The sequence below is a fragment of the Physeter macrocephalus genome, chromosome 2, assembly GCF_002837175.3.
Source record: "Physeter macrocephalus isolate SW-GA chromosome 2, ASM283717v5, whole genome shotgun sequence".
NCBI classification, from domain to species: Eukaryota; Metazoa; Chordata; class Mammalia; order Artiodactyla; family Physeteridae; genus Physeter; species Physeter macrocephalus.
The window spans coordinates 131,687,648-131,713,030 of NC_041215.1; the positions used below are offsets into that span (position 1 = coordinate 131,687,648).

The 25,383-nt window shown below is 41.1% G+C and overlaps 1 protein-coding gene across 12 annotated transcripts in view; it reads left to right on the plus strand.

The window, feature by feature from the left end:
* DIS3L2 (DIS3 like 3'-5' exoribonuclease 2) overlaps positions 1-25,383 on the plus strand; it is a 398,793-nt gene that overhangs the window by 159,287 nt on the left and 214,123 nt on the right. For 11 of the 12 annotated variants that reach the window (XR_008619304.1, XR_008619302.1, XR_003677896.2 and 8 more), the window contains exons 7-8: positions 2,832-2,932; positions 8,350-8,597. Coding sequence is in view for 7 of the 12 variants with exons in the window: in XM_028482691.2 (XP_028338492.1) it covers positions 2,832-2,932; positions 8,350-8,597 (349 nt within the window). In the remaining 5 variants the exon portion in view is untranslated. Of the gene's footprint in view, positions 1-2,831; positions 2,933-3,590; positions 4,797-8,349; positions 8,598-25,383 lie in introns of those variants that run through there. The other variant, XM_055090536.1, reaches the window with a different exon arrangement.

Genomic DNA, 25,383 nt, shown 5'->3' on the forward strand with positions numbered 1-25,383 from the left:
CTGCTTACTCGGTATCATCACTTGAAGATCTCACAGGTGGCCTCTCGAGTAGAACCACCTCTGAAGTAGAACCCTTGATTTTCACCGCCTCCTCTAGTCTTTCCTGTGCCAGTAATGCCTCCATCAGCCTAGCTGCAGATGTCAGAAAGCTTGAAGTAATCCTTTATTTCTTATATCTAATAATCCTTAAACTCTCACATCTAATTACCACCAAAGTCTACTAGTTCAACTCCAAAATATCTCTTAAAATGATCCTTTTAATTCCACCTCCAGTGCTTGTATTGTAGCACTATCCTCTTGTGTCTGGACTTTTGCGATAGCTCTTAACTGGTCTCCCAACGTCCCCTCTTAGGTTGGCCGAGTCTCAAGTTAGGCAGTCACTTTCTTGAACAAAATCCTTAGCCAGCTTCCTGTTGTACGTAGGTTTAAACTCAGGATTCTTAGCTTCTGCAAGGCCCCATCTGACCCGACTCCTGTCTACCTCTCATTTGCATCTCTGGCCATGCCCTTTCTTGCTCGCTGTACTCCAGCCACGTGCTCTTTCTGTTCCTGACTGTGCCAAGGGCTTCCCACCTCCACCCCTTCCCGAGTACCATTCCCCACTCGGGGTCTTTTGTCCCCTTCCTCACTCCTACACACACCCTCCCCATACCTCAGCGTAAATGTCACGTGCACACAGGGCCTTTCTCTGACGTCTTAATCTAAGTCGTATGGTCTCATCTCTTCCTCCTTGGGAGTGTTCTTTCATTCTTAGCATTCATCACAGTTTATAATTCTATATTTATTGAGTGCTTATTTATTGAATATCACTCCAACATTAAACTGTATGTTCCATAAGGGCTGGGATCATCTTTCTTTTATTCACATTGAATCCTCAATGCCCAGTGCTCAGTAAATACACATGGTATAAATGAAGAAACAAATGATCTTGTGATTAAACAATGCAATAGATTCTCTCATTAAATTGACAACTTTGCTACTCGGTGTGGCAAGACGTAGTTGTTGGAAACCTGTTAAGGTGATTCACTTTTCTAAACTGGCAGTGTGTTTCTTCACATTTATTGAACATATCTGTGGTGCTCACCTGTAAGGCTACAAGCTTCAGTTTAATTTATTAGAGTGCATCTTTGTCTGAACAAAGCCTGATGTCTGCCAGGATATCCTTATGAACACAGAACCTGAAGAGGTCATGTTCAAGTGTGATCTCTGAAAATCATAATTGGGCCCACTTCCATGGCTTGCCCTCTTTTTTTTTGAATGCAACCTGGCATAACCTTTGGAACAGAAGACTTGCTTGTTGTTGGCATGGAATCTGAAGCGATAGTCATTTTAAGACGGAGCCACCAGTGACCATTACAGAAAGCTGCATGCCCAGGATTTGGGCTGTCTCGGAAAAACCCTCACTGCCCTGTCTTGATTGCCAGCTCCTGAGACCAAACTCGGATGTCAGATATCTAGGTAGGGTATACTTGTTCATGGTAATTCCAGCCTCCTAATCTTTCATGAATTACCTGTTGTGTAGAACACATTGGCAAGATATGTTTTGGAGCTGGTCAACAACTTGTGTGGGTTTTTTTCTCCCTAAGAGTATAAAAGATGTTGTTCTGAAAGCATCTGATGATTTTGGAATCCTGAACTTGGTCTAAAATAAAAGATGAACTTGGATGATGTCCCTCTTTTACAGGGTGATAAAGAGGGTGATCGACAATGGGAAAGTTTTCATTTGTTTTTCTTTTTAGAAAACAGAATTCTGCTTTCAGTGGGCACACTATGGTAGGTAGATTTTAGCACAGATGGAAAAGCATAGAGTTGATTGTTCTTAGGCCCCAGTAGGTCAGATCATGTCAGTGTTTCCAGAGTACGCCCAGAGTAAAGTTGGCTTTTAGCTGAGCCTTTGCTAAGAGGCAGCCAGTCCTGAAAAGGATTTATTTATTTATTTTGGCCTTGGTAATGTCTAAATGATGATAAGTACAAGTCTCTCTTAGCTAGCTGGAGTGGGTCCCACATGAATTGGTTGTGACCCCTAGAATCCAGAAACTCCAGTAGAGTTGGATAAGAATATCTTGTGGGGGAAATCTAATGTAACGCATGAAAATATAAAATGTTCAGAAGTTTGTAATTTGCTGCTTTTTTTCATGAGTGGTTTTAATACTTCTGGTCCAGAGCCTAACTCCCTCTTTAGTGGTTTCAGTTTCTTGGGTGAATGTGAATTTTATAAGTTTTTTAAGAAAGGAAATTAAACATTAAAAGACTTTAAGTACTTTACTCTTTATATAATGTCACTAAGAAAAGCCAGGAAAATCAAGGTTGGCTTTTTTATTTGTTTATTTAATAAATAGAATCTATTTTCCACCATTTTGTTTGTTATGGCTGTACCAAAGTACTTTTAAAAGTTAACATTTATTTTGATTTTGTTTTATTTCAGCAGATGTGCATAATAAGTTAACCTATCTCTATTCTTCATTGTGGGCTGGGGCAGTGTATAACATTTAGTTATTTTGGCATTTTGACACGTAGGCGATTTAGTTTAATTCAGCATAATTTGATGCTCTCCACTTGTATGATGCCTAACATATGAATCATGTTAAATAGATAAAATGCGGCCTGCTGAGTGTGAGCATTACTACAAGTTAGTGACGTAATTGACCTTAGCCAAGCCACCTAACCGCTGTGGGCCTGGGTTTCCTTTTCTGTAAAATGAGTAGTTTGGGGTAAATGGTATCCAAGAATCCTTGCAGCGCTGAATCTAAAAATCCCACGGGTCTGTATGCCTAATAGGTATGTGTCTACCTGATTCCTCCTCCTCTTCTTTTCTCTTTTTTTTAAATTAGGAAAAGAGGATGCTGGTGCACCAGTTACAGAAGACGAGAACACCTTCATGTCACAGGACACAAGAGCTTTACCAGAGAAGTCGCTGCAGAGATCAGCAAAGGTCTCTGCCTGTTTTCTTCACTTGTCTTGCTGGTAGCTGAGCTACCTGTTGGAGGCCTCTCATACAATTCAGTTAGGACTGTAGTTGGTCAGTTAATCAGAAAAGTCAGTGGAAGCAGGGAATCATAAAAAGTGAATCTTTTTCATAACTTTAAACATATATTCATTTGTCTGTCTTTGGATGAAGGGCCAAGGCCTTTTCTTCGTGCATGGCTATGTTTATTGAGGTTCTGCATTATCTTTTTCTGCATAAACTGTGCTTGTAATATGACATCTATGACTTCCAGTTCGGTTTATTTAAAGTGGAGCGAGAGGGACTTCCCTGACGGTCTAGTGGTTAAAACTCCGCGCTTCCACTGCAGGGGGCACGGGTTCGATCCCTGGTTGGGGAAATAAGATCCTGCACGCCATGCGGCACGGCAGTAAATGAATGGATGGAGTGAGAATTTAGACACTGGTGAAGCAATATGAATGTAGACTCCTTCTAGATTTTTAGTTTTTTGCTCCAATTTTTTTTATTGTTGTCACGACCGTATCTAATTCAAAAGTAAGTTTTTAATAAGTAGTTTTTAGTTTCTCCAAAGTATTTAATTTAGTTATCCAGTAACAAAAGCAATTTGTTTTTTTGCGTAGTTCAATTCTATTTTTTAATTATCTAGGGCTTCCCTGGTGGCGCAATGGTTAAGAATCCGCCTGCCACTGCAGGGGACATGGGTTTGAGCCCTGGTCCGGGAAGATCCCACATGCCGCGGAGCAACGAAGCCCGTGCGCCACAACCACTGAGCCTGTGCTCTAGAGCCTGTGTGCCACAACTACTGAAGCCCTCACGCCTAGGGCCTGCGCTCTGCAACAAGAGAAGCCACCGCAAGGAGAAGCCCGTGCACTACAACAGAGAGTAGTAGCCCCTGCTCGCCACAACTAGAGAAAGCCCTCACGCAGCAATGAAGACCCAACACAGCCAAAAATAAATAAAATTAAATCTTAAAAAAAATTATATATGCTAGTGACATATTCAGATATGGGATCAAACACAGCTGATCCTCGCTGTGCAGGTAGCTCCTGGTGGAAGGAGTGGTACGATGACAAAGGATGGAGTGTGTGATAGCGTGAGGTTTTCCTTTACCAGAGGCATCCGCCAGCACGTGTAGCCTGGGAATGCGGCGTTGCCACTCAGTCTAGCAAGTTGGTTAGGAGAGTGTCTCCTGCGTGTCGGCATGAGGAATTTCTAAATTATATTACATATATTTTACTCTCCCCTGCCAATTGCCCATTCACTTATCTAGCTCTTTATTTTAATAAGCATTTTGAATACTAACCATATACTAGGCAATATGATAGGTGTGAAAGAGTATAATGAACGGGAAGATCGTGGGCTGGGTCTGGCTCACAAATTTGTGTTTTGCTTGACCTGTGCAATATTTAAAAATTTTGGCTTAGTAGCTTATACGAAAAAAAAAAAAAAAGGAGTGTCAGGCTTCTGGCGTCTCTTGACAAAACAAAACATCCAGCAACAGTGGGCCACATTCTTAAAAGACTTCGGTCAGAGCTGAGTAGAGGCAACCTCTGTCAGTGGAATTTGTGTTCTGCAATTTGCTGCTGCCCCCCAATGGTGCTTCCTCTCTTGCTATTTTTGGTTTTGGGGTTTATTTGTTTTTGTGTAGTTTCTTAATGAATTCAATCGAAAATTACAAGGCAAAACTTACACTGTGGTAAAGTCATTTCTGTGACAGCTAACACATGAATCATGAGTAATGTCATGCTGATTTGTATTACTTCTTGTTCTGTCGAACATTAAAACGAAAAGCATCAGACAAGATGGCATAGATTCGTTTCTCCTTGCTCCTCCCCCCTAAGCACAGCTACAAATTCTGGACAATAATAAGAGACAACCAAAGGAGAATTCTGAAAGATGAAAAGAGGAAGGCAAACTAGTTAGGGACTCTAGGGCTAGAAGAACAATGTAGCTGCAGGGAACTTTACAAGCCCTCCACCAACAGAAGGGGACCCAGGCCCCGGGTTTCTGGATCCCAACCCCACAATAGAAGGTGGCTCAAGCAGACTCGTTCCTCAGATCTAACAGGAGGCCCTCCAACAACACCAGGCAATCCCAGCAGCACCTATAAGACAAATCGACTGGGATCTCTGCTGATGGCAAGTGGCCAGGAAAAGGGCTCTCCTTCCCCACCACACCTGAGACTTCTCTCCCTCACCAAGAGACACCAGGCATCTGGGTGGCTCTGACAGCAGGGTTCCTGCCAAGGAGGTGACCTAGCCCCAGAAGTCTCTTTGTCCCTATGGGCCTGAGACTCCCCCCCCCCCCCCCGCCCACCTAGAGGTAACCGACAGCTGGGGGAACATCAGCTGCGGCAGGGGGATCCTGCCGCAGCAAGCAGCCCAGCCTGGGAAGCCCCTTTGTCCTCATAGCTATGAGACTCCCCTCCCCCACCCAGAGACACCTGGCATCCAGGTGGCACTAGCAAGGGAGATCCTACCACAGGTATGTGGTCCAGGAAACCTCTTTATCCTCATGGGCCTGAGATGCCCCTCTCCCACCCAGAGATGCTGAGCAGCCAGGTAGCACCAGTAGAACGGGGTGCCACTACACCAAACATCCTAAACCAGAGGTCTCTCTGTCTCTGCATGATGTGGACTAGGATATGGTCCTCATCCATATTAGAGAGACCAGCCAGGTGGCCAGGCCTGAGGAAGTTCTTTCCAGCCCCTCAGCAGTACCAGCAGAAACTAGTGGGAGCCCCAGTGGTACCTTGTCAACCAAACCTATCAAGATAGCATTGCAAAGGCTCTGAAAACTAAATTGTCACCGTAACTACAGCCCACAGAAGTAGTCCGGGACCCGCATGCTAACCCTACACAGGGTGACTGCCTTCTAAAAGACAAGATTTAAATAAGACATTGAACCTGCTAACATAGCCAAAAGGTCCAGGATACATTAGAAAATCACCTTTTACCAAGAACCAGGAAAGTCACCCCCTGAGTGAGGAACGACAACTAACACCAAGTTAGTTGATGCCAACACCGAGATACTGCAGTTATCTGAGAGCGATTTCAAAGAGCCATCATAAATATGCTTTAACAGCAATGAAAAATTCTCTTGAAACAAATGAGAAAACTGAACGTCTCAGCAAGGAAATAGCAGTTATAAACTAAATGGAACTAAATGGAAATTATAGAACTGAAAAATACAGCAACAAATGAAATACTTGCTGGATGGGCATTATCACAGAGAAACACATCATCTTGGACTGACCCATCATTCAGCTCTCACTCTCCTGTGCCCCTCCACGGACTTTTTCACCGCATCAAGACCACTAGTGCCTTGACCCTTGCCTTCTCTCTATGTCTGTTAGCTACTTCTTAGCCTTGAGTCCTTTCCTACCTGCCAGAGACACCATGTTTCATCGCTTCAAGTCCTGTTACGGATGTCATCAAATGCCTCACCCCTCTTGTTGTTCCATCGCACCTACCCCCAAAATCCTCAATTCTGGAACCATTCAGCCACTGCTATTCTCTAACCTTAAACACAAGTTACTGAGTCCACCAGAAAAGAAGAAAATTATAATCATACAGATGGATACCATCACACATTAATGTTATACAACTGTTGCTAGGACCTCAAAATCTCTAAGGTATTTTTTTAACCTGTTCCCAGTCAGCAGATGTATTCTTTTTGGCTGCGTGGGCTCTTAGTTGCAGCAGGCAGGGTCTTCGTTGAGGCGCGTGGCATAGGCTCTTCGTTGCGGCGCGTGGGCTTCTCTCTAGTTGTGGCCTGCGGGTTTTCTTCTCTCTCTAGTTGTGGCGTGCTAGCTCCAGGGTATGTGGACTCTGTAGTTTGTGGCACGCGGGCTTAGTTGCCCCACGGCACGTGGGATCTTAGTTCACCGACCAGGGATCAAACCCACATCCCCTGCGTTGGAAGGCAGATTATTTACCACTGGACCACCAGGGAAGTCCCCAGCATAATCTATTCTTTAAGCCCCATTCTCTTGATCCTTCTTTTGGGACTCCAATTATCTGAATGCTGGATCTTTTTTTTTTACTGTTCCACGGCTTCTTGAGGCTCTGTTCATTTTTTTTCAATGTATTTTCTCTCTGTTCAGATTGGGTAAATTCTATTGATTGGTCCTCAAGTTAACTAATTCTGTGCTGAGTCACCTCTACCCTACGACTGAGCCCATCCAGCAAGTATTTCATTTGTCGCTGTATTTTTCAGTTCTATAATTTCCATTTAGTTTATAACTTCTATTTCCTTGCTGAGACGTTCAGTTTTCTCATTTGTTTCAAGAGAATTTTTCATTGCTGTTAAAGCATATTTATGATGGCTCTTTGAAATCGCTCTCAGATAACTGCAGTATCTCGGTGTTGGCATCAACTAACTTGGTGTTAGTTGTCGTTCCTCACTCAGGTAGTGACTTTCCTGGTTCTTGGTATAAGGTGATTTTCTAATGTATCCTGGACCTTTTGGCTATGTTAGCAGGTTCAAGGTCTTATTTAAATCTTGTCTTTTAGAAGGCGGTCACCCTGTGTAGGGTTAGCATGCGGGTCCCGGACTACTTCTGTGGGCTGTAGTTACGGTGACAATTTAGTTTTCAGAGCCTTTGCAATGCTATCTTGATAGGTTTGGTTGACAAGGTACCACTGGGGCTCCCACTAGTTTCTGCTGGTACTGCTGAGGGGCTGGAAAGAACTTCCTCAGGCCTGGCCACCTGGCTGGTCTCTCTAATATGGATGAGGACCATATCCTAGTCCACATCATGCAGAGACAGAGAGACCTCTGGTTTAGGATGTTTGGTGTAGTGGCACCCCGTTCTACTGGTGCTACCTGGCTGCTCAGCATCTCTGGGTGGGAGAGGGGCATCTCAGGCCCATGAGGTAGAAATAGCACGTACTTGTGCTATTGAATTTTTGCCTGGTGAAATGAGAGACTGGGTTTAATCTTGGAAAGAAGGAAGGTTAAAAGGTTTCAGCATTTGAAGGCATAATAAAGAAGTTATTTACATTTAATAACATTTTAAAATAAACAATTATTGTATTGTTCACCTGAGATACTGGTATAGTTCATGTGAGAAAAATGTAACGCAGAACAAATACCTGCAGCCGCACTTCCCTGCTGGAGTCTTACATATTTCTTTGAGACATAGGTCTTGGTTTTAAAAGCACTTTCATCTAATTAATCTGTGTATTGCTTAGTTTTCCTTGGGTATATGTGCTCGCTGGCTTCAGTTGTTACAACTTAAATATAGATAACTTAGTCACAGAGCATCACTGAGAGGTACTTCATTTAGACTTAGAAAAACTGCTGGAGCCAGATAGGTGACCAAATAACATCCTGCTGACTTCTCCCAGCTGTTATCCAGTCCTACAGATAAACAGCATTGACTATATCTTTGGTGTTTTCAGGTGGTTTACATCTTGGAAAAAAAACATTCCCGTGCAGCGACTGGCTTCCTCAAACTCTTGGCCGATAAGAACAGTGAACTGTTTAGGAAGTATGCCCTGTTTTCTCCCTCGGACCACCGGGTGCCTAGAATTTATGTACCTCTCAAGGACTGTCCCCAGGACTTTGTGACCCGGCCTAAAGATTATGCCAACACGCTGTTCATCTGCCGCATTGTGGACTGGAAGGAAGACAGCAACTTTGCCCTGGGGTAGGTGACCTCTGGCGAGAAAAACCACAGATCCCAGACAGAACTTGGTTTAGGTAGCATTTACGTAAACTTTTTTGTGTGTATTTTAATTATTATTTCTGCGTTAAAGCATGCGTACTAGGCGTGGTTCTTCAGAAATCACCCTTAGCTACCACCTCAACTGGCCACCTGTCGGTCCCTTGAATTGCCAGGCACTCACCTTTTTTGTTTGTTTTTGGCATAAAACATAAGCACATTCTGAACCTCTGCTTATTTCCTGTTACGGTATGAATCCTGTTTGTACTTGTGAACTTGCAAAGAATTCATTGTATCAAACCATCAGACCTCTCCTTTCAGACACTAGTGTTAAAATATGTGAAATTCCAGGCGTATTCATGAGACCTCAGTCTCCCATGCTTTAAAATATGAATGTTAAGGTATGTTTGAATGATGTGCTTTTTTGGTATTGATCCTTCCGAGGTTTCACTTATGGCATTAAACATTAAATTACCCTCCTGTAAACAGGGAAAGGTACCATGTTTTTAGGGAAGCTTTCAGAAACCAGTCTAACTTAAATATAGATTATATAGCCACGGAGCATCACGGATAGCCATTTCCTTGTAATCTGAAGAAACTGCTGGATCTAGCTGTTTGACCAAGCGCTGCGCCCGTTTCCTTCTTACAGTTGGCATTCATTTTGAAAGCGAAATGGTATTACGTGTTAGCTATATCTGTAGCCCTTTATTATAGATGGTGTCTGGTTTATGCTTAGGTTTCATTTTAGGAAATGAAAATAAAGGCATACAAGCTAGAAAAATTTGCTCTGACACTACTTTCAGTCTAATTTGGTGACTTGCTTGTTGGTCACCTAACTTGTACAGGATGGACCCTCCTGGGAATGTTCCGTGGTTATGAGTCCTGACACTGAATGGATGGCCACAGTGTGCTGCTTTGATGAGGTTTATTCTCTGCTTAGCCTTTTATGGTTAGTGAAGTAAACCAAATCAAATCTGTGTGTCCTAATGCAGTTTAAGAAATACTATCCTGGGCCACTTTCTCAGTGATATGAAGATCACTGTGATTTATATGATCTCAGAGCCACTCAGGAACAGTTGCACTTTCTTTTTTGCTCTCAAGTGGTGGGACTGCAATGTCATCATTTTGAAGCCTAACTCATTATCCAAAAGTGACGTCAACCCCTTGAGCCCTAAATAGCCCTTCTCAGCGGCTTGCCAGTTTCTCACCATCCACTCAGAAGGCTCGGTAATGGCTGTGCCACCTGGCCCTGGTGATCGTGCCCGCCACACTCTGCTTGGCAGTGAAAAGGGAACACTTGCACATCAAGGCAGGAAATCCAGCCTTGCATTTTATCTGCCTTTCTGTCATATCCCATTGTGTATACTTGATTGGGCTGTTTCCTTAGTTTTTGAGCTGTACGGGTGTAGTCAGGAAATCTTCACAGAATGAGTTTCTCTTATTACTCAGATGGCCCTTCAGGTGCTTTTTTGGTTTTTTTTTTTTTTTTTTTTTTTTACAGATGCTCCCTTACTTCATCAAGAACTCTTTTCTTGTGGGTAAAGTACAGCAATAATCAAAAAAGGAGTCAGGCCTTTGAAGCAGCAAGGACATTCTCTGAATCTAAAGAAAGAATATTTTAAAATAATAACCATATATTAATCATCTATTTTTCAAAATGCAAAAGTTTGAAGATTCTCATACTTAGATGGAAAACTGTGCTTTTTCTCTACCTTTTTACTATAAAGACATTAAAAATTGTCTTTTATGGAAATAAGCCTTTTAAAATCTTTGTGGAAAAGAGAAAATTTTTCTCAAGAAATAAAATGTGGCGGGTTTTCATGATGAAGTTCTCAGCTGACATCTGTCTCGTGAGGGGTGCGTGCTGCAGCTGTTGCCTGTTGGTGGTCGCCTTGCTATTTTGTTCTGGCTATCTGTTACTGATCTTTAGGAGCTGAGGTCACCGTTTCCCAGTCAGAGCATGCTGTGCTGTGACCGCTTGGGTTTCCTCTCTCATGTTTGCCAGGTTCTGACCCGGAGCGTGAAGGTAGTACTTGCTCTGGGTATGAATGTGAAAGCATAGAAACCATGCCTAAAAACCAAGTTTAACCGAAGCGCCTTTCTTTTGAATTTCTTCCCTGCCCCAACACTCTACCCTTAAAAATTACTGAACTTCTGCCTATATGATTGCTACTGATTATTCAAGTCCAAAGTCATTTACTTCTTCTGTAGTTAAATTCAGTTCACAAAGACAGGTGTTAATCATATGTGTAAGTCACTGCTGTATTATGTGAGAAATACAAAGGTAAACAAGCTGTGGTTTGGCTCACGGGCCCAGCCGCTCCGCGGCATGTGGGATCCTCCCGGACCGGGGTGCGAACCCGGTTCCCCTGCATCGGCAGGCGGACGCGCAACCACTGAGCCACCAGGGAAGCCCGCTGTGGTTTCTTTATTTAAAGAAATGATAACCTAATGCGGAAGGAGTTTACATAAATGTCATAGGATTAATTTGATTCTAAGAAATGGAATCCTACTTGATCTAATTTAAATAAAAGTGGTGATTAATATCAGACATTGGTGGTTCACCTAAAACCCAGGGCAGTAAGCGTAGGCAGGTCTCATGAGGAGCTCAGAACTAACAAGGTGGCAAAGGAGTCACAGCTTCTCTCTCAACCACCCTGACCGGTCCAGCCACCACATGGTATCTTTTCTCTACCCCTTTCTGCACATGAGTTGTATTAGTCTGCTTTTTTCTACACAGCAGCCATTTACCTGCTTGATAGCATACATGGCCCCCCAATGGTACTGCCAGTCCTCTGCAGGTCACACACTGTAGTCTAGAGCACAATACAGAATTCCTAGGGTAGAAGATCTTTATTGGTCTATTGAGACAGTTATTTGCCTCATAGTTTTAAACAGTGGTAGGGGTCCGAGGCCCTGCGATCCACTGCCCCGTTATCAGGGACCGGGGCACTCAACTCTCTGGCAAATAGTGTGGGTAAAGCAGATGGACTGAATGGCCTGTCTCTTTGAGCTCTAGCTGTGGTACAAAGCAGAGTGTTGTAAGCTCTTCCATAGGAGTAAAATAATTTTCTGGAAGCTTAGAGGAGGTGGATGAAGGGGGAAATCCAGCGTTGTTTCTGGGAGAGTGGAAGCCTGTTTGCTAAAAGATCACTCTGATTCAGAGTCCAGAGTGGGTGGGAAGGGCCATGACCGAAAGCAGGCAGTCGGCTGTCGCACTAAGATGAGATGGGAGAGCCTGAAGTAAAGGAGCTGCAGTGAGGGAAGCAAAAGGAATGAAAAGAGTCAGGGGGGATGAAGAAGGTAAATTTTCTCAGACATGGTAGCCAGTGGGAAGTGGGGCATGACAGAGAAGGACAGAACCTTGAAGGAGCTCTCAGGCCTCTGACTTGCGTGATCGGTTAGATGACGGCGTTTAATCACGATTCATCAAGGACAGCCTCATCCCCTACTGTTCCCTTCACTTACGCCTCATTGCTTGCCGTTTCAGTGCTAACTGTGTTCCTAGCTCCGGACTTTTGCACACTACACTTCCTTTCCCAGCAGCGGCTTTCTCTTCTCCCCAGTGTTTATTTAGCGAAATACTCAACTTTTAAACTTAACTCAGTCGTCTACTCGGAAAATGTCCCCTGACTGAGTCCTCCGTCATGGGTGCTCCCATAGTTTCTAATAATACCACTCTTAAAGCTCTCATCTGTTCGTATTGTAATTGCTTATGTAAGTTATTTACTTGGCCATGAACTTCTTTAGGACAAGGATACTCAGTGAATGTTTGCTGGCTGGTCAGATGGGTAGATGAAAATGATTTGGTGACCCCAAGGTCTTCAGCCATGTTGACTAGGAAGATGTTGTACCATAAATCAAGCTAGAAAACACAGGAGTGGTTTAGAACAGAAAGTGATGAGAACCAGGTTCTGTGGTTTCAAAATCAACACTTGATAACAATATACAGTCAGTATGTAACTGCAGGTGGAGAATCCCACATTTAGAATCTTTAACAAAAAGGTTAAGTAGCCTGTGCACATTAATAGAATATATAATTTCAGTAGCTTTGGAAGGGGCCTTCAGGAGGCCATCAGTCTTGGTGCCCCCTTCAGTGTAAGCATTGCTTCTCTGGCACTCCCAGTGGCACTTTGGTGCCTCCAGTTAAGGGAAGCCCAAAGAGATTTACAGTACTAGAGACCTCTAGTTGTTGAAAGTTATTTTTTATCTTGTTCTTGGAATTGCCATGAGAGATTTCAGTTGAACCTTATTCACCTCTATACATTACATGCCACACTTTGATGAACCTTAGTCCTGTAATGCTATCAAAAATCTAAAGGTAATCTGTTCTTAGTGGAGCCTTACTGGCTTTTCGGGATCACTGCTTTTTGTTATGCATCACAACATATTTAGTATTTTTTTATATTTAGTACTAGATTCTTGTCCAAGATACTTAGAAAGCCACATTGGCTTCCTTGCTGGAATGATTTGTAATTATGTAATCAGACTTACAGTCTTAAGAGCTTCTCAACTCTCTTCAATCATCCTTCCCTTTAGAAACTCTTGCAGTGGAATTCATGCTTATACTTTCTCAGACCTTGCGAAATCTGCTGTCCTAAAGTATAGAGTTTACAGTCCCAGCCTTCTCTTCCAGGATGTCATGCACATGGAGATATCAAGGTCACTTTCTCCTAGATTTATCATGGTTTCTTCTTCTGGAATATTTAAGGATACATCTTGAAGAAAATGGAAAAGTTTTACAGCAGCTACTGTGAAAAACATAATAGTGTTTCTTGGCAACAGTGAAGACTAACTAAAGATCTATGACATGAGTTGACCTAGAGCAAACCGACATATTTATATTACTTTCTCTAGCAAACTTTGGTAGCCTTAAGGGATGGGAAGGAGGAAAATGAATAGGTCAGTGCATGTACAGCAGGGTTGAGAAATTTTTGGTTGAACGTGGATTGTCTAGGCTTAACGTCATAGTACTGCTCATTTTAAGAGCATGGAGGACAGCAGCTTCCATTGGAGAGGGTGACCGGGTGAGGTGAAAGGAGGGGAAGGGAAGTTCTGATTGACGATGTGTGTGGTGGGGAAGGAGTGGCTGATGGGGAAGGGGGTCTGTTCTGGTATCTTCTTCAGCTCCCACCTTTGCACCTGTAAGGTGTCAGGAGTCAGACAGTCAGAAATATTTGTTGACTAACAGAAGCAAACGCTTTTACTATTCCGTTCAGGTTTGATAGATACCGAATTTCTTATGAGGTAGATATGAATTGGGGAGGTGGTCATTAAATTACATTAAACTGTATTTAGGAAAATGAAACAGTAACTAGGTTGGTAGAAAAAACAAACAGGATAAATTAGTTTGTTTCATTGAGGCATAGCCTGCAAGATTTGCAAACTGAAAAATAGCTCTAGCTCTAGTCCTTCCCCCTGTGCAAAGAGTATTTCACCTTTTCAAGAGAATGTTCGTATCTGAAGACTCTTCTGAGGCAGAGGCTGTGTTATGTATTACCAAACTTAGACTTCATAAGTCCTTTTCGGGGCGGTATGGCTCTAGCTTGGCTGGTAGACAAAAAGCAAATCAGGCTGAGGAGGGGGCTCTTTTTTGTGACTGTTGGGCTCCACCTGGTGGCCTGGAAGGATCCGCTTTGGTAAAAGCTAATGTCTTCAACATTGCGAGCATCTTGGTCAAAACAGAGCAAAAGTAAAAGGAGTGGAGGAGAGTGGTCCTGATGCAGGCTTTGGTTCCAAATTGTTCCTTCCTTGTACCGTGTGCAATCATTAACCCTTCTTCCATGGTTGGAAGAACCCTTCATCCACAGTCTTCTTGAAAATATTATTTTAAAGTATTAGAGAACCGTAGCTACCATCAGCCTTCTCTTTTACTCCTAAAAAGCCTTCAGCCTCCTCTTCGCTCCCTTCACATTGACATTAAGCGCTTCACTCTCAATCTTTAGGGCCTTCCCTAAAATCAGTCAGTGTTATTGAGCCGTGCTTCTCTTCCACATTCTGTTATCACTGATCTGCCCACAATGTTTTTTTAAAGTCCCCATTTCCTTACTTGCTGCCTTCTGCTGCATCATAATACCGAGCCAGAAAAAGGGAAATAATATGTTCTTTCCTCCTGATTATAGAAAATAATACCTAAAATATACAGCTCAAGTATTTGCCATACTTTGTTTTCACTGCGTATTTTTACTGAAGTTCTGGGTGTGGCCACGTTTGCTTGTTGTCCACTTGCAGGTTCTCAGGGATCTGATATACCATTGTATCTGTTTGCATGGGGTTTCCAGCATAGGCCAATCTGCATGAAAGCATTTATGTGAGAGCGACAATGACAGTGATAAGCACTCCAAGAATGTATGACTGCCTTCCTGTCTGTAGCCTAGTTTTAAGGCTAAAACTTTATGAGGCTATGTGGTAGAGGAAGGAGGATGAATGGCTTGCAACACTAATGTTGACTGTTAGGTGTTCCTATTTTCTTCAAGGCACAGAGACCAATTCGGAGGACTTTCCTGTCTTAATTTCTTCTATCTGTAGCTGGCCTCTTCCCTCAGTAAGGTTTTTACTAGCACGTTACGCAGAACAGTGGACCCAGTGCTTATTTGTTGAGAATGTTTGCACATACACACAACTCCCAAGTGGAAGAAGCTGGGAGTGTTTCAGCACTGTCCTGATTAATCTTACAGTAGGACCCAGTTGTAACAGCATGGATTGTGAATGGGAACAGTATTTGTGGAGGAACTCTGGTGAGTGAAAAAAATTGAGGTAGTGATCATTATAAATTATTCTAATGAGGAACACTTTCTATCTCACAACTATTTGTTATTGCAGTATCAAAATTTTTAAAAAAATGCAGTGTTTTCTAATACATACTCATTATATATTTGATATTAAGATTATTTAAAACATCTGCTATAGAGGGTGAAAATTTTCCAGAATTTCATCCCCTGAAATTATCACTATTAAGGGTTGGGTATATATTTGTCTAAAATATTGTTTTAAAATATTTCATGGACTTCCCTGGTGGTGCAGTGGTTAAGAATCCGCCTGCCAATGCAGGGGACACGGGTTGGAGCCCTGGTCCAGGAAGATCCCAGGAAGTAGTTGTGGGGCACTGGCGGAGCAACTAAGCCCGTGTGCCACGACTGCTGAGCCTGCGAGCCACAACTGCTGAGCCCGCATGCCACAACTACTGAAGCCCGTGCGCCTAGAGCCCGTGCTCCACAACAAGAGAAGCCACTGCAGTGAGAAGCCCGCGCACCACAACAAAGACTAGCCCCCGCTCTCCACAACTAGAGAAAGCCCGCGCGCAGCAACAAAGACCCAGTGCAGACATACATACATAAAGAAATAAATAAAATGAGGTTTCCTTTATTAAAAAATATTTATTAATATTATTTGCAAAGCATGTTTCACAGATAAAAGAATACATGCAACACTTATGTAATTTTTGAATTCTTGTATTTAAACCAACCCTTGAACTCACCCCCCAGATTGAGAAATCTGTCACAATACTGTTGAAGCACCCTGTGTGTTCCTCTCTGTCCTAACCCCTAATTTCTTCCCAGGAGGTAACCACTGTCTCAGACATCTACTTTTCTTTATAATTTACCCATATTTATGTCCCTGAAAGTGTTAGTTTTGCTTGATTTTGAACCTTATAAAAAATACCATGCTACGCAGATTCTTCTGTGACTTGCTTTTTTTCATTTAACATTGTTTCCAAGATATATTCATATATTTCATTCATTTTAATTCATAATATTTCTATTTCCTGAAATATACTATAATTTGTTTATCTAGCAGTGCGTATTTGGGTTGAACCGAAGGTTTTCCTATTATAGACAGTGCTCCTGTGGACATTCCAGTGCTTACTGACTGGTTTCTCTAGACTCTGCTTAAGAGTAAAATTACTGCATCATCTGTGATACATATATGCATGTTTAACTTTACAACTTTACAGCCAAGTCATTTTCCAAAGTGGCTGAACCCATTTTTAATCCTACCAGCAGTGTTTAAACTCCATTGCTTCACATTCTTATCAACATGTGATATTGTTAGACTCTTCAGTTTTTGCCAAACAAGTGGATGTAAAATGGTATCTCACTGTGATTTCAATTTGTATTTTCCTAATTACTGATGAGATTGCACACCTTTTCATATATTTATGGTCATTATGTTTCCTCTCCTAGAGATTATCTTTAATGTTTTTACTCATTTTTTTCACAGTTAATTTTTTGTTTTGATAATTTAGATTTAAAATTGCAAAAATGGTACAGAGAGGTCCTGTATCCCCTTTACCCAGCTTCTCCTTATGTGAACATCTTTATATTATCATAGAATATTTATCAAAAGTAAGACATTAACTTTGGTACAATACTGTTTAATAAAGTATAGAATTTATTCAGATCTTATCAGGTTTTCCGCTAACCTCCTTTTTCTGTTTGAGCATCTGGTCCAGGATCTTACATTGCAGTTGTCATGTCACTGTAGTTTTTCCAGTTCGTGGTAATTCCTCAGCCTTGTCTTTCATGACCTTGACACTTTTGAAGAGTACTGGTCAGTGATTTTGAATGTTTCTCGGTTTGGGTTTGTCTAATGTCTTCTCATGATTAGACTGAGATTAAGCATTATTGGGAAGGATACCACAAAGTGATGTACATCATATCAGGGGGTACGTGATATCAGTATGTATACTGGTGAAGTTAACCTTGATCACTTGGCTAAGATGGTATCTGCCAGAATTCCTAACTGACTGTTTTCCCTTGTAAATATTATACTATATTCTGGAAGATACTGTTTGAAACTCTGCAATTCTCTTTTTGCTTAAACTTTCACTCACTCATTTTAGCATTCTTTTTTAATTGGGCTGTTTGCCATTTGATTTTTTTTGGAGTTTAAAAAAATATTCTAGAAAGTAGTCTTTTAGCAGTTAATAATATGGAAAATATCTTTTCCTTGGTTTAAGAGTTGTCTTTTCATGTTGTTAATGTTAACTTCTGAAGAACAGACACTTCAAGTTGCATTTTCTAACTTTTTGGTGCTGGTATATAAAATTACAGTTCATTTTTGTATATTAATTCTTTATCCAGACACCTTGCTAAATCCCCTTATTAATTTTAATACTTTGGGTATAGTTTCCTTTGCATTTTTAATGTAGATAATCATATCATTGGTAAACAGATTTGTTTCTTCAATTCAAATCCCTAAAACTTTTATTTCTTTTTCAAATCTTCCTGAACTGGCAACTCACAATTGGGAAGGAGATATTTTCCACACAAACGAGTAATGACGGTTCAATTTTGAGTGAAAGAAATAGTAGCAGGCATTTTTTTCTTGTTCCTGATTTTTTTGATATTAGTGTTAATAACTTTGCTAATGTGGCAGCTGATTATGAAAGGACTCAAGTGTTTACCAAGATCCATATTTTAGGTTTTATTTATTTTTTTACCATCTTCAGTTTTCTTAGTTTTCCTTTGGAGTTTCAAGGAGGAATAGAATGCCTTTTTTCTAGGCTCAAGAGCATAAATTTGTTTATTTATTTATTCAACCATCATGTATTGGGCACTTAAGATGAACAAGCATCAGTGTAAGATACAGAAACAAAGAAATGTTTATTCTCTTTAGGATGATTCTCCTCATCTATAATAAATAAGAGGTGTACAATACCTAAACCACTACTACACAGCTAGAAAGGGGCATGTGCCAGAAAGGAGGTACAATCAGAGGATAGTGATAATACTGAGGACAGAGGTCTGCTCTGGGGAAGGGATGAATGACTTCTTGGTCTTGCTGCTATATTCCATGAAGGTGAAATGAGTTTGTTTTATTTTGGGGGGGCCTGGTTCAACATAGAAATCGTAAAGGGAGTGGCTTTAAGATAGAAATACATTGCTTAAGGAAGGAGCCATTAATAGTATTTTTATGCTCTAGAACCAGCCGTACCATGTCAGTGTGTACTGAATATCTACAAGATATATGATGTGAACAGTCCTGAGATTTTATTTTTGGTAGTAAGAGCTTTATATTTTCTGTTGCAGAATGAAGGGAAGGAAAGGAAAGTTTGCTTCTCATGGAAGATATTTTAAAATATTTTTATATTAGTTAGGATGCTTTTAGCACCAAGTGATAGAAAACCCTGACCCAAAGTGACTTAAATAATAAGGGAATATATTATCTCACATAAGTGGGAATCCAGAGGTTGTGCAGGCTTCAGGCCTAGTATAGTCAGTGACTTGGTAATATCAGATTGCCCTTTGCTGTTTGCAGTGATCTAGCAGTGGATTCTCTATGGCCGTGAAGATGGCTGCCAGTGTGGTCAAGCTGCATGCTTTCTTGATCACCTCAAACAAGGAAGGGGGAAATTCTGTCCACCAATCATGATATCGATTGTGGTCTCCAGGGGAGCTATGCTCTGATTTTATTAGAATAATGAAGATCTAAAGATAAGATGAGTTCCCTCTATGAAGAAGATTAGGTTTCTATTAGGAAGGAGGAAGAGGGGATTGAATGTTGGTGAGGCAACCAGCACTGGGCACCATAGTTTCATTATAATAAATGTTTCTATAATTTTTAAATTAAAAATGTTACAACATTAAAGGAAGTTTAGAAAATAGAGAAAATAGTCACTCATAATCCTTTTTCTCTAAAAAAAATTAACACTATTCCCTTTTAATCTTTTCATAAATGTTTTTACATAGTTAAATTATACTATTCCTAAATACATTTGATTTTTTTACATTATATCATAGTCATTTTTTTTTTTTTTTTTTTTTTTTTTTTGCGGTACGCGGGCCTCTCACTGTTGTGGCCTCTCCCGTTGCGGAGCACAGGCTCCGGACGCGCAGGCTCAGTGGCCATGGCTCACGGGCCCAGCCGCTCCGCGGCATGTGGGATCTTCCTGGACCGGGGCACGAACCCGTGTCCCCTGCACGGCAGGAGGATTCTCAACCACTGCGCCACCAGGGAAGCCCTATCATAGTCATTTTTATGTTGCTACATCTTCAAAATTATTTTTTAAATGCATAATAATCAGTTGAACAAATATGCCATGGTTCAGTTTATCATTTACCTATTAGTGGAAATCTAGATAACTTCTTTTACTCATTTGTCTCAGTTTTATTTTTTAGAACAGTTTTATATTTACAGAAAAATTGTCAAGATAGTACAGAGTTCTCATATACCCCCGCACCTTGTTTCCCCTATTGTTAACATGTGGTATGGTGCATTCGTTACAGTTAATGAACCAAAACTAATATGTTATTATTAACTAGGGTCCGTACCTTTATTCAGAAATCCTTGATTTAAAAAAAAAAAAATCTAACGTTCTTTTTCTGTTCAGGGCTCCCATTTAGAATACCTGTATATCACATTTAGTTGTCATGTCTCTTTAGGGTCCTCTTGGCTGTGAGAGTTTTCCAAGTTACTTGGTTTTGTTTTTTTTTTTAATTCTTTATCAATCATAACTTTTATTTTTATTTATTTTTTTAAATTAATTAATTTATTTTTGGCTGTGTTGGGTCTTCGTTGCTGTGCGCGGGCTTTCTCTAGTTGCGGCGAGCAGGGGCTACTCTTAGTTGCGGTGCACGGGCTTCTCACTGCGGTGGCTTCTCTTGTTGCGGAGCACAGTCTCTAGGCCCGCGGGCTTCAGTAGTTGTGTCTCGCGGGCTCTAGAGAGCAGGGCTACTCTTAGTTGCGGTGCACGGGCTTCTCACTGCGGTGGCTTCTCTTGTTGCGGAGCACAGGCTCTAGGCCCGCGGGCTTCAGTAGTTGTGTCTCGCGGGCTCTAGAGCGCAGGCTCAGGAGTTGTAGCGCACGGGCTTAGTTGCTCTGCGGCATGTGGGATCTTCCTGGACCAGGGCTTGAACCCGTGTCGAACCTGTGTCCCCTGCATTGGCAGGCGGATTCTTAACCACTGTGCCACCAGGGAAGTCCCCCAAGTTATTTTTGAAGGACATATTTTAGTGCAGAGTAGGTTGCTTTTTAAGAGAACTGGCCATTTTAAAAATTTATTTATTTATTTATTTATTTATTGGCTGCATTGGGTCTTCATTGCTGCACGCAGGCTTTCTCTAGTTGCGGCGAGCAGAGGCTACTCTTTGTTTTGGTGCGCGGGCTTCTCATTGCAGTGGCTTCTCTCGTTGCAGGGCACCGGCTCTAGGCGCATGGGCTTCAGTAGCTGTGGCTCGTGGACTCTAGAGCGCAGGCTCAGTAGTTGTGACGCACGGGCTTGGTTGCTCCGCGGCATGTGGGATCTTCCCGGACCAGGGATTGAACCCGTGTCCCCTGCATTGGCAGACGGATTCTTATCCACTGCGCTACCAGGGAAGCCCCTGGCCAGACATTTTGATGCAACAGTGAATCATAGTTGTCCTAAAGCAGCTGTTACCATCTTTTCAGACAGTGAATAGAAGAAAGAAACTGCTTAGAAAGTTGTAATATTTGAACTGTAACACATGAAAGGGAAAGTTACTTTCAGTATTCATTTAAAATAAAATTTACACTGAAATAAAAATATAGGGCTTCCCTGGTGGCCCAGTGGTTGAGAGTCCGCCTGCCGATGCAGGGGACACGAGTTCGTGCCCCGGTCCGGGAGGGTCCCGCGTGCCGCGGAGCGGCTGGGCCCGTGAGCCATGGCCGCTGAGCCTGCGCGTCCGGAGCCCGTGCTCCGCAACGGGAGGGGCCCCAGCAGTGAGAGGCCCGCGTACCGCAAAAAAAAAAAAAAAAAAAAAAAAAAAACATATATATATATATATAAAACAAATCCTTCTGTAAGAGAAATACACAATGTGTAAGTCAGTTCCTTACTAGCTTCTGTTTTTGTTTAGATCCCAAGGTATTTTGGTTTTTAGAGTGATGGCAGAATTTATAAGTAGACGGCATATGATTCTTTCTGGGGCATCTAAGGTCTGAATACATGAGCTCTTATTGCTGACCTGTTAGATTTTTATCTCCTGCAAGCTATCTAGTCTATGCTACTATCAAATGCATCTTGAGTGAAAACCTATAATAAATTTATTTAAATATGATATTTGAGAAACATTCTCTGCAACTTAGTAAAATAAATGTTAATTACTACTAATAGAAACTTGGGGTCATTGATCACATTTGGAGGCCCTAATCAAAATATAATTTTTTTTTCATAGAGGCCATGTTATAATTTCAGTGAACAAATCAAGATTCTTTGGACTCAGAATAGAGCCTGGTGAAAAAATTTTGCCAGAACGCAAAGCAACAATAAAATTAAATAAGATAAAAGACAGGGTTTGTTTTTTTTCCCTTTAAATTTCAGCAAAGATCTAATGACTGACATGACTTGTTCTGACGAATATTAGGTCCATCATCACCTGCTTACTTTTGTCCTCCTTTCCTTTCACCTTTCCATCCCAACAGAAGTGGATCCAGTACTCAGCACTAGTCTTCTTTTTGGAGAAATTGCTCCATTTCTTGGTAGGCTGTCGTCTTTATCTAGCAGTTCTTCAGCAATGGTTTGTGAGAATTACATTCTGTGAGTTCTTGCATTTAAAAATCTTCATCTTTAAAGTCCACTAACTTCAGTGGTAATTTTCTGTATTAGTTTTTCCTGAGACATGGTATATACCCTTTTTGTCTGTAAAATTTCTTTTATTTCAGGAAAGTTGTCTTAGTGATATTTTTGAAAATGTTTTCTATTTCATATATGCAGTTCCTTCCTTCAGGAATATCAGTTATGCCAATGTTTGATCTCCTTCACCTACCTTTCACATCTGTTTTCCCTATAATCTTTTTATACTCTTAGTACGTTCCAATTTCATTTTTTCCCACTTCTCTCAGACTTTTCTCTATGATCCTTATTTTTTTCAAATAGTGTCAGTTCTTCATTAGTTATCTCCCGTATGACTTTTCATTTCTATGATGGTTTTGTTTTTCTTTTCTACTTATTTCCTAGTTCCTAGGTCTAACACACTAGTTTTTATTTCCTTTTGTGAAATTTATTTATTTTGTATGCACTTGGATCTTTGCTTTGAGCTCTTCTTTAGTGGTGATATTTTCATAAATTTTTGAGTTCTTGCTAATATCTTTGGTCAAGATAGTCATTTCTGTGTCTGTATACTTACAAAGTATGTTTTATCTTTCTGCCATTTCCCTTGCTTGTTCTTTTCTTCCTTTTTACATGCAGTATTTTTTTTAACGGAACACCTGGAATGGCTCCTCTCCCCACCTTCCCCCCTCCCCGCATCTTTAAATAATGAGTTCTTAGATTTTAGCATTATAGTTTTAAAGTTGGATATTATAAAATGCTGTTTGTTCAGGTGTTTAAGCCCTCCATTAACAAGCATAAGATGGTCATTTTTGGCCAATCCAGTCTCACCAAGTAGGAGTAGGATGGCCACTGTGTTTTAAGTCTGCCTCACAAAGACTGTTACTGAGACTCCTACCCACATATTAGAATGTGTTTCTTTTCATATTAGTTTAATTCTCTAATAAGCTCTATATGATCTACTTTGTTGTTTATACTTCTTCCAAAAACTGTGTATGCTGTTGGATTATGTATGGTTAATTATTTTACATGTTTTTTTTAATACTGTAGGAGAGAATCGCGTGAAATTGTGTTTTATAGGTAAAAAATGGTCAAATATATTGGTAATTTCATATGGATCAACATAATACATGGTTAACCTCTTTGTATCATTACTTGCCATTCTTGAACCCTTACTTCTGAGTCATCTCTCAGCTGACTCGAATTGCACATAGTTCTTTTCAGGAAGGAAGTAGGAAGTCTATTTCATGCCTTGTTAATAAATCAGTTGGGATTCTTGGAGTCTTAGCTTTGAATTCAGAGGAATCACAACTGTGTCCTCAGAGGTACTAAAGTCTCTCAAATGTAGAAGTGAGTATTACTGTGAGTGAGCCTTAAGTATGACAGTGAAAGGCCCGACCCCTCTCTTGCACTCTTGGTCCTGAGGCGACGTGCACAACTCCAGAGTAATAAAAGCAACGTTATATTCCAACCTCATAAGATGTTACCTCCCAGTTTAGCCCGTCAGTACACTATACATCATTCTAATCAGTGAATTCAGTGGGCTTCTCTACTTCTGTAAGGTGAAATTCTTGATTACAAACAGTACTGAGTGAGGTAACATCATAGCTTAAACAGTATTTGGTAAATCTATGGATTATGGTGTTTATAAGCAAGGTGGGTAGAACAAATGAAGACAGCAAACCCAAACCCAGAATTAGTGTTTCTTTTAATGGAGAAAGATTACTGTCCTCTCCATCACAGAAGAGCTCAGTGAACTAAATCTGCTATCAGCTGGTTGGTGGGTCCTCCTGCCGTGGTTCTGTATCAGGGGCACAGAGTTGGTTGCTGCTGCTGGACAGCTGGCATCCTGTAAGGGTTGGTTAGCATAAGTGAGAGGAAGCTCATGCTCTGGAGCTCATTTCCTGTTACCAGGTACTTTGTTCTTACGCCTATTGAGCAAGCACTACAGTGCCTGGGGAAGGGGGTTGGTTGACATTCTCAAGGTCATCTTGCCTCCACAGTGGGAGTCTTTTGCTGACCATTCTCATGGAACACAAATTATCATACTCTGGGCCCATTGCAGTCGGCCTGTTTTTCCATGTCTGTTCCCCAGATGTCTTTGTCACCAGTCCTCCAATCTTTCTTCTTTTATGTCCCTATCCATCTGGTTAAACATGTAGCCTCTGCCCATCAGGCCATCTTTCCTCAGCCAAAGTAGACCATGGATATATTGCTTGAAGTTCTGCCTGCAGGGAGGAAGTTTCTGCTCTACTGTCTTTTCACAGACCACCGCTTAGGATGGATATGCTATCATAGTCCATTTTATGACTTGTGACAATGAAAGGTCAGTTAGAACTAGGCATCCAAGGTACTCAGACCTTTCTGCATCTTCCTATATCTTGTGTTTCCTAATCTTGTATTTCTATGTATATACATATATGAAATATATATATATGTATATATGGTTTGGTTCTCCTGAGTCTTACTCTTTCTGATTAGTACTCCTACTTTTCATGTAAGAGACTTAGTAAGACTCTGAATTCAACAATATAGTGACTTATCACCCTTGGATGTTTATTTATTTATTTATTTATTTATTTATTGTTTTGGGGGGGTTTTTGTTTATTTTATTTTATCTGTTTATTTTTTATGCAGCAGGTTCTTATTAGTTATCTGTTTTATACATATTAGTGTATATATGTCAATCCCAACCTCCCAATTCATCCCACCACCACCACCACCCACCCCGCCACTTTCCCCCCTTGGTGTCCATACATTTGTTCTCTACATCTGTGTCTCTATTTCTGCCTTGCAGACCGATTCATCTGTACCATTTTGCTAGATTCCACATATATGCATTAATATACGATATTTGTTTTTCTCCTTCTGGCTTATGGCACTCTGTATGACAGTTTCTAGGACGTGGACAGTTCCATCCACGTCTCTACAAATGACCCATTTTCATTCCTTTTTAAGGCTGAGTAATATTCCATTGTATATTTGTACCACATCTTCTTTATCCATTCATCTGTCGATGGGCATTTAGGTTGCTTCCGTGAGCTGGCTATTGTAAATAGTGCTGCAGTGAACATTGGGGTGCATGTGTCTTTTTGAATTATGGTTTTCTCTGGGTATATGCCCAGTAGTGGGATTGCTGGGCCATATGGTAATTCTATTTTTAGTTTTTTAAGGAACCTCCATACTGTTCTCCATAGTGGCTGTATCAATTTACATTCCCACCAACAGAGCAAGAGGGTTCCCTTTTCTCCACACCCTCTC